Raw genomic sequence first — 16,150 nt, 5'->3', positions numbered from 1 at the left:
CAGTAGATGACAAAAATAGAGGGGTACGTGCTAAAAACTGACATTTCATTTCCAGCTCGATGTCGTTTGATTGATATTTACCAATTTTAAAAATTGATGGATAAATGTGTCAGTCCTATCTATGAGAAATACGTGGATAAAATGAAAATCGAGTTTCTGTGAAATGACTGTGTATTTACGTACGTGGAAGCTGGATCACTATTGATCGAGTAATATAGGAATTGATTCGTGGAAAAAGTTGGTATTGATATTTGCTGCAGTGAAATGAAAAAGAGAAATTGAATTGGTGGTGGTAAAATGGGTGTACTTGTGTTTTCTTTATAGTGGTCCATACATCCACTACCAGCGTTGAGGGAAGTATGAGAATAGCACCTTCTAATGCTAATCTCTAAAGCATTTTTGAATTGCCCCATACCACTCCAATCCTCAATCACTGGTTCAATCCTTGACATTATGCAAAGCATTTAAATAGTGTCAAACTTAAGCTATCCCTCCCTACCTTTTCCTCTTTAGCTTTTACCTTGTTTCAATTTCAAGGGAACCTTAAATGTTTCTGGAAAGTATTCTGTTTCTGTCTGTGTCTCCCACTACTAGGTGCTAGTGCTCGTGCTCGTGCTCACTCTCTCTTGCATATGTCCATTTCTGGTCCACTAACAGTTCCGTCTTTCAATTTTCCTCAATCTTGTACACAATTCACCCTTTAGAAACTTCCAATGCAACACTATGGCACTGTCAATTCCATTTTGTTCTCAGCTCTCTTTCCATTCCATGCATTTCCCAAAAGATCCCATTAAACAACTCTCCTTCTATCCCTACCCACAATTTGCTTGATAGAATTCTCACTCCACAGATCCACCATAATTGCTATACGTCCACTCAAAAATATATCAGGTATCAGATCCTTTTTTTCACGACAATTTTAATCCTTGCTACTGAGATAAACATTCTTGTTCTTTCATTCTTTGATTCACTTTCTTATTATATTCTTTTGTTTTGAGTTTGGAAAATAATGATGATTGAAAAAGAGCAGAAGGATGTTTCTTCATGTTGAAGTTGTAACAATTTTAACTTAACTCCAATTGAAAAGCTACTTTTCTAGGTACTACCTTGTGATTGATTAGGTGTTCTCAAAATAAAAATAAAATAAAAAGGTTAAATTTCATTCTGATGTCCAGGGTTGTTGTTAGTAATAGTTACTCATGATTAAAAGAGAAGAAGTATACTCGGCCATAATGATATTATGCGTGCTTTGCTTTCAGAGCAAATTAGATTAGAACCTCTTTTGTGCCAAAGATGCGAATGAGTGACTTCAAAGCATTATCTCTTTCTTCAATTCTTTGATTAGAATCATAGTAATGACAGTGTAATAATTCTCCACAGATAGAAACAAAATTGACGTTCCAACGTCACCACATTTTTTCTCTGACATCACCATGTTGCTTTTCCTTTGGGTTATTTAATAATGTATAGCTTGTTTATAATTTAATGTCAGTGAATGATTTTGTTCCATGATCAGCTGCTTCCAGGATGGTCCCTTCAATAATGGTTTATTGATCACCAAAGTTCAAAAATCATCCACCTTGCTGGCATTCTAATGATTCTATTTCTCTTCTGAACTGACAACTTTGTCCCTGAATCGTGTCCTAATGGCCAAGAGTCCCTGTCCTTTTCACTTTTTCCAGTTCTTGGCTACGCTGTTACTCACTTCCTATTCTATTTTCCCGCCTTGTGTGTCTCTGACGTTGGAAACCCAAGCTCTTCTACAGTTTAAGAACCATTTGAAGGACTCCTTCAATTCTTTGGTTTCATGGAATGAATCAGACTCTCCATGTCAGTTCTATGGAATTGCATGTGATCCAGTTTCTGGGAGAGTTACAGAAATTTCACTGGAGAATAAATCCCTCTCCGGTGACATTTTCCCATCACTTTCAGTTCTTCAGAGCCTCCAAGTTCTATCACTCCCATCCAATCTAATTTCTGGAAAGCTCCCATCAGAAATAAGCATGTGGACCAACCTCAGAGTGTTGAATCTGACAGGAAATCAATTGGTTGGAGCAATCCCAGACTTGTCAGGGCTGAGAAACCTGAAGGTTCTTGACCTTTCAGCAAACTACTTTTCTGGCAGCATCCCAGGCTGGGTGGGGAATCTAACTGGACTGGTTTCACTGGGTCTTGGGGTAAATGATTATAATGAGGGTGAGATTCCACAGACTCTTGGAAATCTGAAGAACTTGACCTGGCTCTATCTTGGTGGCTCCCATTTGATAGGAGAGATTCCAGAATCAATATATGAAATGAAGGCATTGGAGACACTGGATATCTCAAGAAACAAGATCTCTGGCAGACTCTCCAGATCAATTTCCAAGTTAGAGAATCTTTACAAGATTGAGCTCTTCTCAAATAATTTGACAGGAGAGGTTCCAGTTGAGCTTGCAAACCTCACCAATCTGCGGGAGATTGATCTTTCTGCAAACAACATGTATGGTAGGTTGCCAGAGGAAATTGGTAATATGAAGAATTTGGTTGTTTTTCAACTATATGAAAACAACTTTTCTGGGGAACTTCCTGCTGGATTTGCAGATATGCGTCATCTCATTGGGTTCTCAATTTATAGAAACAGCTTCACTGGGACGATACCAGAAAATTTTGGTCGGTTTTCACCACTTGAAAGTATTGACATATCTGAGAATCAATTCTCAGGTGATTTCCCAAAGTTCTTGTGTGAAACCAGGAAGTTGAGATTTTTGCTTGCATTGCAGAACAATTTTTCAGGGACTTTTCCGGAGTCTTATGTCACATGCAAATCGCTGGAGAGGTTTAGGATCAGTATGAACCGCTTATCTGGGAAAATTCCAGATGAGGTTTGGGCACTTCCATATGTAAAAATAATTGATTTGGCCTATAATGATTTCACTGGCATGGTACCTTCAGAAATTGGGTTGTCTACTAGCTTAAGTCAGATAGTTTTGATACAGAACAGGTTTTCAGGTAAGCTCCCATCAGAGCTTGGCAAGCTGGTGAACTTGGAGAAGCTTTACTTGAGCAACAACAATTTCTCTGGAGAAATACCACCTGAAATAGGATCACTGAAGCAGTTATCCTCTTTGCATCTAGAAGAGAATTTGTTAACCGGATTGATACCTGCAGAACTGGGTCATTGTACAAGGCTTGTGGACTTGAATCTTGCTTGGAATTCTCTATCTGGAAATATCCCCCAGTCAGTTTCACTAATGAGCTCATTGAACTCTCTTAACATATCTGGAAACAAACTTACAGGTTCTATTCCAGATAATTTAGAGGCAATAAAGCTAAGCTCAGTGGATTTTTCTGAAAACCTGCTTTCTGGAAGAATTCCATCTGGTCTTTTTATTGTTGGAGGAGAGAAAGCTTTTCTGGGAAACAAGGGGTTGTGTGTTGAGGAAAACCTAAAACCTTCCATGAATTTTGATCTGAAGATTTGTGCCAAAAATCATAGTCAGACAAGGGTCTCTGCTGATAAATTTGTCTTGCTCTTTTTTGTTCCTTCTGTTTTTGTTGTTGTTTTAGCTGGGTTGCTGCTTTTGAGTTGTAGAAACCTCAAGCATGGTAAGGATAAAAACTTGCAAGGTCAAAAGGAAGTAAGTCAAAAATGGAAACTTGCATCTTTCCACCAAGTAGATATTGATGCCGATGAAATATGTAATCTGAAAGAAGATAATTTGATAGGTAGTGGTGGTACAGGAAAGGTTTATCGAGTGGAGTTGAGGAAGATTGGAGCCATGGTGGCTGTCAAGCAACTAGGGAAGGTAGATGGTGTGAAAATTTTAGCTGCAGAGATGGAGATTTTGGGGAAAATTAGGCATAAAAATATACTCAAACTCTATGCTTGTTTACTTAAAGGAGGATCCAACCTTTTAGTGTTTGAGTACATGCCAAATGGCAATCTTTTTCAAGCGCTTCACAGACAGATAAAAGATGGGAAGCCAGACTTGGATTGGAACCAGAGGTATAAAATTGCTCTGGGAGCTGCCAAAGGAATTGCTTATTTACACCACGACTGTAATCCACCTATTATTCACAGGGATATTAAATCCAGCAACATTTTGCTTGATGAGGATTATGAGCCAAAAATTGCTGATTTTGGTATTGCAAGGTTTGCAGAAAAATCTGATAAGCAGTTGGGTTATAGCTGTCTAGCCGGCACACTTGGTTACATTGCTCCAGGTAAGTTTCAAATGAATTTGGTAATTGTATGTGAATTGTGAAATATATCAAACAATCTGCTGAATACATTTGTGTGCGACAATGTGTGTCTCTTATGTAGAATTTTTAATTGCCTTCCAAATTTACTCTCAGATATACTTGATTATATATTGCGCTCTTCCATGCAGAACTTGCTTATGCCACTGACATCACTGAAAAGAGTGATGTTTATAGCTTTGGAGTGGTGCTACTAGAATTAGTGTCTGGCAGAGAACCCATTGAAGAGGATTATGGAGAGGCGAAGGATATTGTTTATTGGGTTTTGACTCATCTCAATGACCGTGAAAGCATTCTCAACATTCTTGATGGAAGAGTGGCATCTGATTCTTTTGAAGATATGATGAAAGTGTTGAAGATTGCTATTAAGTGCACCACTAAGCTTCCAACCTTGCGCCCCACCATGAGAGAGGTTGTCAAGATGCTAATTGATGCCGAACCTTGCACATTGAAATCTCCACTATGCCGACTTGAAAAAGACACAAAGACCCTTTTGTAGGGGAAATTATTGCATGAAACCATACTATATGACAGATTTTCAATTTACAAGAAAGAGTTAAAAATCCAGTGGCAACTTATGTGTCATGCAGGGATTTGTCTGAATCATAATATTCATAGACTAAAATATTTTCCCCTTCTCTAATGGGTTTCTTTTCAAAGCTAATGTAAAGCTTACAAGTTCCACTGAATTATATTTCCCAATTGAGAAGCACTTTCGCAACCTAGCCGACATTCATATGATAATTATGCCTTCCTAAAGTGTTGTTATCCAAACCCTTTTCTTTTTTGCTCTTTTATTGCTTTGCGTGTTTAGGTATCTTGCAGTATATTATACTGTCCGAGCTATTTTCACCTTTTCTTTTTCTTTATATACTTGATTTTTCAAGCCGATTATTTATTCAAATTATTGCCTAAAATGCACTCGAGATACTTTCTTATCTGTTCGGTTGTATATTTTTAAAACTCCAATCTTTTGATTCAAATATTTTTTACCAACTTTATAGTTTATACCAGTTGTTCCAATTGTTGCTCGGGTTGCTGGTACAAGGTTTGGTAAAGAATATTTTAAAGTTTGAAACTTAAAACATTTTGCTTTTGCTTCCCATTTCTTCTACAAAAGCTGCAAATCGGTGGTTTCTTTTGTCATGTGAATTGTTAAAATTATAAATGAAAGCAGTCTACACATGAACCACATGTCAACAATAAATCTGAAGATTGAAGTTGAAAAGCACACGTATTTTGGTTTGTTACATATCCTAAGACCATGCTACTAGTCTCCAATTTAAAAAGAAAAATCCGTCTATTTGACTTTGTCTCGTGAAGACAGAAACGAAACATTGACCTAGTAGCGAGTAGTGTATAAAAAAAGAAAAGTAGAGGTGTGAATCGTGTGATTTGCTTAAAATGCACATTGATTCAACCGATTACACGGTGTATATTTTTCTATGCTTGTTGGTTGAGAACCAAATTGTCAATGTATGATACACTTGTTGGCGTCATCAAATACAAATTAGACCGGGTTAGTATAATTGAATCGTCTCGTGTGAGGTGTGACGTCGAAATTAGTTTTTTAAAAATGAAGATAGAAAAGTGGTCTAATGTACAAGACTTTGACTGTTTCAGAATCGAGGGAACTGAAGCTGAACGCGTAAGGGAAAAGGAAATATGGTGTAAGCTATTGTGAAGAATGAGTGTTGGAGCTTGAGAGTATTGGTTGGGCTAAACATGCAGCCAATGCTCTTTCCAAGTTATTTACAACTTGAGACATACTTGGTCTATCTCTTCCTTCTAGTCTAACACAATCTGTTGCCAAATAAGCCACAAACGCCACAGCCTCTATCTCAAAAGGTGTGGGTGGGGGAACTCTTGTGTCCAAAACCCTGTGAACCTCATCTTGAACAATGAATGGCACCACAAAATCAACCACATTTCTTGGCACCCCATTTTCGTTTTTATGAATGGCTTTGTAGCCAGAGAGCAACTCTAACAAAACCACACCAAAACTATAGACATCACTCTTGGAGGTCAAATGCTGAAGCCTATAGTACTCAGGGTCCATGTAGCCAACAGTGCCAGCAGCCAGAAGAGAAAGGTGGGCCTCCTCGTCTTCTGGGTCAGGGCCCATTAATGAGAGTCCAAAATCAGAGACTTTGGCAGTCCACTTGGCATCCAATAATATGTTGGCAGATTTGATGTCACGGTGAATAATTGGTGGGTTGGCATATCGATGTAGATACTCTATGCCTCTAGCTGCGTCTAGAGCCACTTTGATGCGCATTGGCCATGACATAAGAGCTGAAGTTTGAAGCTTGTGAAGATGATCAGTGAGGCTGCCGTTGTTCATGTACTCGTAAACCAAAATGCGTTCTTTGGTGTCTTCATAGAACCCCAGCAAGCGTACAAGGTTCTTGTGGTGGAGTCTTGAGAGAGATTCAAGCTCATTCACAAAGGCATTGTCTTTGTCCACTTGGCCACCCAAAACTGCGTAGGAGGAGGATGAGGCTTCCGCTCTTTTTATAGCAACCTCTTTTCCATCCTCTAAAGTTGCGTAATACACTGAACCGAAGCTGCCAATTCCGATTCTCTTGTCCTCAGAGAAATTGTCGGTGACTTGGAGCAGTGTCTCTAGAGAAAACTCCTCCAAAGGGCTTCCATTTCCCATGCTGATCACATGGCTCAAACGCTTCTGAAGAACACGAGATACAGGTTGAGACCCATCCAACCTGTCAGAATCATGGACACGGCTTGCTCTGCGGTTGGAGTTGCAGTATCTGTAAAGGAAGAAAGCCATGACTAGCAATAGGGAACTGCAACCAACACATCCAACCACCAGAAATGCCACCATTTTTCTGCTCCAACCTGTGTTATTATTTGGTGGTTGTGGTGGAGATTGAGCCACTTGGGGGGAACAGGGTTGGCAAATGATGTCAGGAGAGGGACATAGTTTGGCTGAATTTAGCAAGGGCCCACACGGACACTGGCTCCTACAAGGCCCTGGAAGGACATCGTCAAACACCTTCGCGTTTGACTCAAAAAATTCGGAACCCCAACAAAGCAAGGAATTGTTAGAAGACACAACACCACAGAAAACACTTCTCTTTGCCACAATTGATTCAAAGAAAGTGTCTTGCAATCTGGGTGGCATGATGAAATTATTGGACCCCCAACATAGAACTCTTCTGTCATACCCAAGGGCACAGCTTCGGTTCTCTCCCAACGCCAAAGAAAAGAATCTCCCTTGTGGTATTTCACCCTCCATGTCTCCCCAACAATGCAAGCTACCATCAAAAGAGATGGCGCAGGCATGCCTAAACCCTGCTGCTACAAAAGTGTAATTCCCACCATGCGCAGGCACATCAACAATAACACTACTACTACTCGTGCCTGTGCAATTAACTTCCCCTCTCTGTGATAACACACATACAAAATCCTCTCCCACGGCAACGCTTGCCATGGTCATTGACATGTCCCTGGCAGTGCTTGAATTGAAGCCATGCCATTGCCAACACTCAAGGCCAAGACCAAGACTAAGACTATTGTTAACAAGGCCACAAACGTGTGAATTGCCACCGTCAATTTGTTGAACAAGGGGTCCATGGTAGATTCGCTTATAGGGAACATTGGTAGCATTGGAAGAGAATCTCCAACAGCCCATGATGGAGGTGGAAGAAGATGATGGCCCTAAAGCACATACATAGCCGTCGCCCCCCACAATCTGAGAGTAGGAAACATTATGATTGAGTTGAAGCGTAATAGGCTGAGTCTGAGGAAAGGTGGTGCAGTTGAGATTTGATTGTGCTTGTTGGTTTGGGTGTTGCAGGACACAAATAAGTGTTTGGGTGGAATTGGAAGTTTGAGAAATGGAAACGGTAGAGAGTGTGTAAATGGATGGAAGAGAAAAGAGGAGAATAAGGAGGTTAAGGGGAAAGGGTGCCATATCATATCATATCATATCACATGTCATGGTGGAAGTGATTAGGAAGAGAATGAGGTTTTAATGACAATTTCCGAAACCAAAATAAAAGGCAATACGCGGTTTCAGAACAGTGACAGAGTATCGCAGCAAATGGAAGACCAGGTCTACCTGTGACCTCGGACTTCTTCGACTTTCCAATAATTTTCAAAACCCAAACAAATTTATGTATATAACTCACTCTTTTATTAAGCCAACAAATACATGTAACTTATATAAAAATCAAAACTTAGTTACATTTGATATACACAATTTTTTTAATCACTTTATCTTTTAATTTTTAAATAATAAAAAATAATATTAAAAATTAATTACTCTTGTGATTCAAATTTCAATTTTAAAGATCAAATCTAACACTAATTTATAATTTTTAAATATTTTTATTAAATAAAAATATAAAACATAAAATATCTTTACCCACTAGTATTTACAAAAACAATATATATAAAGGCAGTCCAAGAAACATCAAATAAAGTCCAAACCTGCAGGATACGTTTGGTCCATGATTTTTTTCTCCACTTTGTGTTGATCATAAGAACAATTTACTCGTATGCCATTATCTTTACATTATAATAATTTAAATAAATAACATAAGTACTTAGAATATAAAAAATTACATCATCACCTTTTTAAAACTCTTCATATATAATAAATTTATTGACTAATAATTATAGAAAAGTGATTTGATTTGATAGTTTAAACATGTAAAACTCAATTACTTATATGCATTTCTTGCAATGAAAGATTAACACTCAACAAAGGGTTAAAATCACACCCACAAGGAGTTACATTAAAAAAAAAAGTGATTATAAAAAAATTAATTTTTTAACAGAAAGATAAGAATTATTTAAAAAATAAAAATTCTTTTTAAATAAAACAAAAGTTTTGACAAACATGATAAAAAGGTAAAAACAATATATTTCATTAAAAAAATATTTTTAATTGATAAAAAACCTTAACAAATAAATTAAAATACTATGCAATCTCCTAAAATTTTTATGACAAATCAACTTGTAAATATTAAATGCGAATGGAGATAAAATCATGCATGGAATTAATGCTGAGAAAACAATTATTGCTTTTATTAAAATCGTTTATTTCGTTTCAAAAGAATAAAATGGTATAATTCAAAACCAAATTATTGTGTTTTTTTTATTAAAAAGAAGACTTTTGCTCGTTGATTATTAAAAGCAATAATTTGATTTTCAACAATAATTTTTAATACATTACGTTCAAAGAAGTAAAAAGCATGTATTAATGAAACCAAATCAGTATCAAAGAAAAGTTAAAATGATAATTATTTTTGAGTCTTAAAGTTCCTTTATACCTGACACGGAACTAAGAAAATATATTTATCTAGTGAATACTTAATGGACGGACGGATAAAAGTTATTTTTGAATGTTTTTACCTTTTTGAACGTAATAAAGAGTTTTATTAAAAAAATTATTCTTTGACTCAACCATTTATTAAAAACCATGTTTAAATATATTAAAAATTATTTTATTAAAACTCATTTATTAAAATAATATTTGATTAAAAGAAGTCACATCTTACAAATACAAATTAGCTATTAATTTTTTGGTCTTAGGATACTGCATAAACTATATTTAAGACAAAAGTATATTATATGCTCACTAATTAGTTTTATTAAAAACTTTTGAGTAAATTACACTCTCTAAGATATGAATATTATCTTATCTTTTTTCTTCTTCTTATGTTAAAAATTACGGTTTATTCTATCTAAATTCTAATATATATGACACTTTACCTTTTTTCAAATTTTCTTGTTAAAGTTTTATTAACTTCAATAACATAAAAAAAAATTCCTACCAAAAATATTATTTTCATTAACATAAAAATAATTAGTCACTTATACTTTTGTACAATCCACTAATAAATGGTATTCTTTCTATATTTATAATACATTACAATAGAATAAAGCTAAGGATAAAAATACGACATTAGTTGCCCATACATATTTTTAATTGTAGGAAAAAGTTTAAAAAATGAAAAAGAATAAACTCTAACATACAAGTGAATCAACATTATGAAAGGAGATAATATGTGAAGATTAAATTATAAAATAAGAGAGATGAATGTCAACTAATAAAATAGGAGGAAAGACGATGTCATAAACCTCAAAGAGAAACTATGGCAATTTTTCCTATTTTCTTTGTTCTATGTTGGGAAAAATTTAACTCTCAAAATAAATATCATTTTAACTTTTAAAATAATATTAATTATTTATCTCTTATATTTTTACCTTTAATTATATTTTACAAAAGGTTATTTTGTTACACCATTTTTAGTTAATAAGATTAATTATAGTTAATTTTATAAAATTATTATAATGTTTTATCTATTTTTTTTTTCCTAATCTATACACTTAATACGAATAAGAAGAAATAATTAACTTTGGGCAACTTATCCCTGCTGTGTTGATGAGTCCTGATTCGTGTCTCTATATGATGTTATTCCCTTCCATTGCTCTAAGATGTACGAATAACTAATATCGCTGACCTTTCAACTTCGATTTACCTAAATTTACATGGGCTGAGAGTCAACAAAGCTAACATGAAAACACAGTAGTGACTAGTGATTAGAAAGATTATTAAAAAGGTTTGTTAAGAAGGAATAGAATTATTCAATATGCAAATGCTAATTACATAGAGACCTGAAAGTCAAAGATTCATCAAAAATACAATCCATCTAGATCTGTTGTCCAATTTAAAATTTGTTATAATAACTTAACGTGGGTTGAAAATATCATTTTTGAAAGTTTTCAATTTAAAAATGCTTAACTGCTCTATCACACCCTACAAACGATTTAAAATAACTTAAAGGTAAATGCTGAACAGAGAAGGAGCCGCACGGTTTAGGTATATTATATACGATTTAGGTAAACTAGAACAAGAAATAATTGAAGTTTTTTTTTTAGAGAGAAATAATAGAAGTGGAGTGTGCACCTATGGTGATGATTTATTTGGGAAAAAAATCTTGAATAAAATTTACCTATTTAACTCTACATACATTTATTTCAAGAGATAAAAATACATTGAAAAAGAATAGTGATGGAGAGCAAGTTAAAAAAATGGTCAATTGTATTTTTAGTCTCTGAAAAATTTCAAATTAATAATTTCTGCTTTTGTATTTTCAGATAAACTCAAACTTAAATTACTAAAACTAACATTATTTCCCCTGTACAGAAACTAAAAATAGATATTTCAATATATTATATATATATATATATATATATATATATATATATATATATATATATATAGACTAAAACCAATGTTTTAAATGTCTCGGACTAAAATCGAAATTTGAAAGTTTCTTAAGGACTAAAAACACTATTAATCCAAAAAATACGAATACTTTTAGTTAACGATTTAATGAAATTTTATTATTATATTTACACACTTGTTATTAGTTTATTTGACAAATATATGAATTAGCAAGGAAATGTTAAGATCTTTGTGAACAAAAAGTTCACAAAAAAAAAAAAAAAAAAAAACCTCAATTTTCTCTTCAGCAATATTGGCAGTTAATATGTTGGAACATTTAATATTAATCTTCACATCCCCCACTGTTACACCATCAAGGTAAATTTTATAATCAAGAATATAGAATAGATTCTTTTCCTTTTTGGTAGATCGAATGTATATTTTTTTTCAGACATCAATGAATAATGTACAGAAAATGGTAAAGAACACCACATACGGACCAAGCAGTGACAGGAACCAACAAACAATAATTTACTAAATCCTTCACTTACGAGCTAGCCATTACATAAAAACGATTTTAAGGTAATCAAAAAAATTAACTTGTAAAATATACTGCACACTACACTACCACAGGTCCTAATGCAAGGTCCAACCCAATTATCACATTGCTTTCCAAATGGGATATAAAGCCGTGAGACAATCTTCACGAGTAAATGCAGCTTACTTTGAATGAAGGCACTTTTAACTCTATATATAAATGACTTTAAATCCGTTACCACCAGCAACGCACACCATGTGTCAAAAGATGTTCTTCTATGCTGCCACAGATCCTGAAGCAGCTTTCTTTTGCTCTACAAGACTTGTCAGGGCACTATCAATTTGAGCAAATACTTCCTCCTTTGAGACATTTCCATTAATCTGAAGACAACAAAAGCACCTTAGCTGGGCTTGACCCAACAATATGGGAGCAGAACCAATCCAAGTATCCAACTATATTTTTCCTATATCTTAGCTTTTGCATTAGCTAGATCTTATTGAACATCAAATAAACTGCCAGATACCAGCCACTAATAGCACATGGAAGAAACACGATATTCAAGCTTGAAGCAGTTATTCAGTTAAGCAACAAACATCTATAAACCAATATAAATGTTCCGTTGTCTGAATAACCAAATGTTTTATATTATAAAAGATTAAAAGTCCATTTTTATTTCTTTATTTATGTTCATGCCGAGGAGATAGACTTAGCATCTTGTCGACAAGAAAAAGGAAAATACTTGTGGATATCCACGCTTTGTGCTGTGGTGGCAACTGGCTAGGATTACCCACTTTAAATTGGCATCTTATTAGTACAAACATAAATGATAAATTGGTAATTGCTATACAAATGATGTACACTCCACAGATGTTGGACATGATTGCTTGAGCCATATGTCTGTTGTTTGTTGCACATGTGCGCACGCATGTAAGAGAGTGAGATTAAAGAGCATACCTTAACAATTATATCATTATACATGGAAATGACTGACTCCACGTTTTGATGATGGGTGTTCAATCGCAACTTCACCTAAGTCAAAAGCAAACAACAACGGTATTTCAATTACACTCAATTATAAGCCTCAGCATGAGAGTGGATGTAGAAGCATTTTCTGACAAATGAATTAAGATCTTTATGGAAACAACGGATAAGGGTTTCATGTAGGGTATTCATGCCTTTTCTTCGGTATCATCAAAGCGTTGGGTAAGTCTTGCTGCAATTTCTTCTGTCTCAGGAGGAGAATATTTCAAGTGATATATCTTCCCAGTAACAGGATCTAATCTCCGGCCAACTACTCTCTCGACAAGAACATCTTCAGAAACCTGCAAATTATAATAAAAGCTACTTTAAGAGGTATTTAACCAAAAAATGATACATTGGGTAATAAGAAGTAGTAGTGGGTGAGTTTACCTCTAGAAGAAGAAAAATATCAGGTTCAAAGCCAAATCCTTTAAGCGCAGTAGCTTGTGATAAGCTCCTGGGATATCCATCCAAAAGCCAACCATTCTCTTTAGAATCTGGTTGCAGGAGACGGTCCTTGACCATCTACAGCATAAAAAATATATATATAGATGAAGGGAAATGGAATGATTGATTGGATTAGATAAAATTAAAACACACCATGACAACAATTTCGTCAGGAACCAACTGTCCCTTCTCCATATATTGTTTGGCTCGCTTTCCATTTTGACTTCCAGTGGAAATTTCAGCTCTAAGTAAATCCCCAGCAGCAACATGCACCAAACCGTACTGCACACCAGATAGATGCATCTGAGTTGAATGAATAGAATAATTGAATCTAGCGTGCGTAGGGAAAGGAAGTAACCTTGTTGGTGATGAAGTGGCACTGGGTTCCTTTACCAGAAGCAGGAGCACCAGAAATCATGACATTGACTTTGGACACAATCTGTGTGTATGGAATGGGGAATGGTGAATGGTGAATTCTGAATTGCGAATAGAATAATTAATTGAAGAATGGAATACGAACCAGAGAAGGAGGATCGACGGCGTTGGGAGCGAAAGGGGATCGAAAGTCGCCGCAAAAGAAACGACAAGGGCGATGTCGTTGGCGTTGTGGATTAACGGACAAAGAAGATGGACGAGGCTTATTGTTAATTTGAGTTTGAATTGAATTTGAATTTGGATTTGGATTTGGATTTGGAGAGGAGAACCAAATAGATGAATTGAGGCTGCTGCAACCCATTGTTTTGCACTTTCTCTCTCTCTCTCTCTCTCTCACATTCATTTCTATATCCTTTTCCTTTTATACCATTGCTATTGCTACTTCACTTACCCTTTGGTTGGTGGCTAGAGGTAGAGCTGCTTCATCACATCAAATTCATTCACTTACCCAATAACTACGTACCAATCAAGTTATAATAAATAAATAATTCAGTGAAAATAAAAATTGTTTCATAAATCAAATACAAAATAATAAAAAATATTATTATAAAATTATTTTTACTCCTATTCAGTACATAATTTTTTTCATCTTTTATCTAAACATACTCATTATTTATATGTATTAAGTATTATTATTATTACAAAAGGCACTTTGATTTTTTTTTTATATTTTATTAAAAATAATAATAATAAAGTAAAATAAATGATAAAAATAATTAAAATTAAATATGAAAGCGGTATATAATGAGTCTAAGTAGTTTTTGGTAATTAATTAGAAGATATAATAAAATTAAATTAAATAAAGTATTTTCGAAAGTTATGAGATCAAAATTATAGAAGGTAAAAGACTTCCATAATACTTTATTGGAGAAAAATTGATGGGAGAGATTTTACAAGCTCGTCTTGCTTGATTTAACTTTTAGAAAGAGAATGTAGAAAATTGAAGGATAGCAAAAAAAAAAATTATCTAATTTGATTTAGAGAAGACAGAAAATGTAAGTATAATATCAAAAAAAAAAATACTTATTTATGTTCCTTAATTTAAACTTGTAAGAATATAAAAGTAAGTTAATTTTTAAAATCTTTCTTCTCCATTCGAAAACCAAATCTCTTTTCAATCAAATAAATTTTTTAACTTTTTTACTCCCTTCACTTCTCTTTTTATGCCCTCATTTAAACCAAACACATTCTTTGTTACAAATGTTTTTTAGATTAGAAAACTAATTAAAAGTTTAAAAAAAAAATTCAATGACCTATTGTTTATTATACCTTTTTTTTTTCTTTCTTTTATTAAGAATAAGATACCAAAATACTCTCTAATACAATCTTCTTTATACACTCTATTATTAATTAAAATTATTAAGAATTATAAAATTATGAATGAAACTTATTAACGGAAATTGGTAAGTACAAAATTGTGATTTTTAATAAATTTAATCAATAATAAAATATACATATCTAAAACATGTATTTATATTTTGAGTAAAATCAAAATGCCTATATTATAAATAAAAATACAAATAACATTTTAGCCTAAAATTTTAATTAGGAAAAATTTAACACCCCATTGCACAGTAATAGCGAACGCGTCTGGAAAATTTTTTTCCTTACATCTCAGTTATTTTTACAATACAAAAGTTGTATATGAAATAAATTATCTATTTGGCAATTTTTTTCCTTTTGCTAAAAAAATTCTTTTTTTCTAACATTAGTTACTTTGAGCTGTTAGATTATTTCCGCTCGCTTATTTCCCTTTTAACATTCTAATTCTCAAATCTACAAACAAAGCTTGATTTATTCTTTCATTCCCAAACTAAATTAATTATCTTAAAAACGCTTTTTTTAGAAATTTATCTAGAAAAAAACTAATTTTGTTTGGATAAATTATTTCAATAATCAATTATAACAATAATAAAATATTTCAATAATTAATTATGAAAATAATTTAATTTTCAGTTATCACAAACACACCACAAGTCCCACTTTTCCGTTAGAAAAAGGCGAACTTTTAACAAACCTTAAAATATAATGAAGAAAAAGTTTCTAAACATTAAAACCACAATTATTTTGTAATTGCATCTTCCAAACAAGCAAAAGGAAAACTTGTTCCATTTTATTTAATCAGCAGAAAACCATCCAAATTAAGCAGTTCTTCAAATCTAAATGCGTTTCACTAGCCGTCTTCGATGGCTTAGCAGATTGACGACTATGAGAATGAGAGGTGTTAGGTATTTTTGGTATTTGTAACTTCCCGAAGAACATTGCAAAAG

The 16,150-nt window shown here is 33.8% G+C and overlaps 3 protein-coding genes across 5 annotated transcripts; 1 reads left to right on the top strand and 2 right to left on the bottom strand.

Annotated features, from left to right (window-relative positions):
• The first annotated feature begins 241 nt into the window (after window positions 1-241).
• Window positions 242-4,998, top strand: LOC145949169 (Leucine-rich receptor-like protein kinase family protein). 3 transcript variants are annotated; one of them, XM_020358739.3, is made up of 3 exons: window positions 242-891; window positions 1,527-4,203; window positions 4,371-4,998. In XM_020358739.3, exons 2-3 carry the CDS (start codon window positions 1,647-1,649, stop codon window positions 4,736-4,738), a joined length of 2,925 nt encoding a protein of 974 aa, XP_020214328.1. In that variant the 5' UTR covers window positions 242-891; window positions 1,527-1,646; the 3' UTR covers window positions 4,739-4,998. The 3 variants fall into 3 exon arrangements, with proteins under 3 accessions (XP_020214328.1, XP_020214326.1, XP_082918876.1); XM_020358737.3 differs by having other exon boundaries at window positions 243-891; window positions 1,517-4,203; XM_083062750.1 differs by having other exon boundaries at window positions 243-891; window positions 1,493-4,203.
• Window positions 4,999-5,418: 420 nt separating this feature from the next.
• Window positions 5,419-8,270, bottom strand: CCR4 (CRINKLY4 related 4). Its single transcript, XM_020358537.3, has one exon. It carries the CDS (start codon window positions 8,174-8,176, stop codon window positions 5,915-5,917), a length of 2,262 nt encoding a protein of 753 aa, XP_020214126.2. The 5' UTR covers window positions 8,177-8,270; the 3' UTR covers window positions 5,419-5,914.
• Window positions 8,271-11,947: 3,677 nt separating this feature from the next.
• On the bottom strand, window positions 11,948-14,233 carry AMK2 (adenosine monophosphate kinase). The gene is made up of 7 exons (XM_020359037.3): window positions 13,966-14,233; window positions 13,804-13,884; window positions 13,599-13,727; window positions 13,389-13,523; window positions 13,154-13,300; window positions 12,933-13,007; window positions 11,948-12,358 (listed from the first exon to the last, which is right to left on the bottom strand). The coding sequence occupies exons 1-7, from the start codon at window positions 14,221-14,223 to the stop codon at window positions 12,254-12,256; spliced, it is 930 nt and encodes a 309-aa protein (XP_020214626.1). The 5' UTR covers window positions 14,224-14,233; the 3' UTR covers window positions 11,948-12,253.
• Window positions 14,234-16,150: the final 1,917 nt, after the last annotated feature.

This window comes from Cajanus cajan, chromosome 8 (genome assembly GCF_000230855.2).
Source record: "Cajanus cajan strain Asha chromosome 8, NIPB_CcT2T_4, whole genome shotgun sequence".
In the NCBI taxonomy this organism is placed as follows: Eukaryota; Viridiplantae; Streptophyta; class Magnoliopsida; order Fabales; family Fabaceae; genus Cajanus; species Cajanus cajan.
The sequence above is the reverse complement of the archived record's forward strand: the minus strand, read 5'-3'. Positions and strand labels throughout refer to the sequence as shown.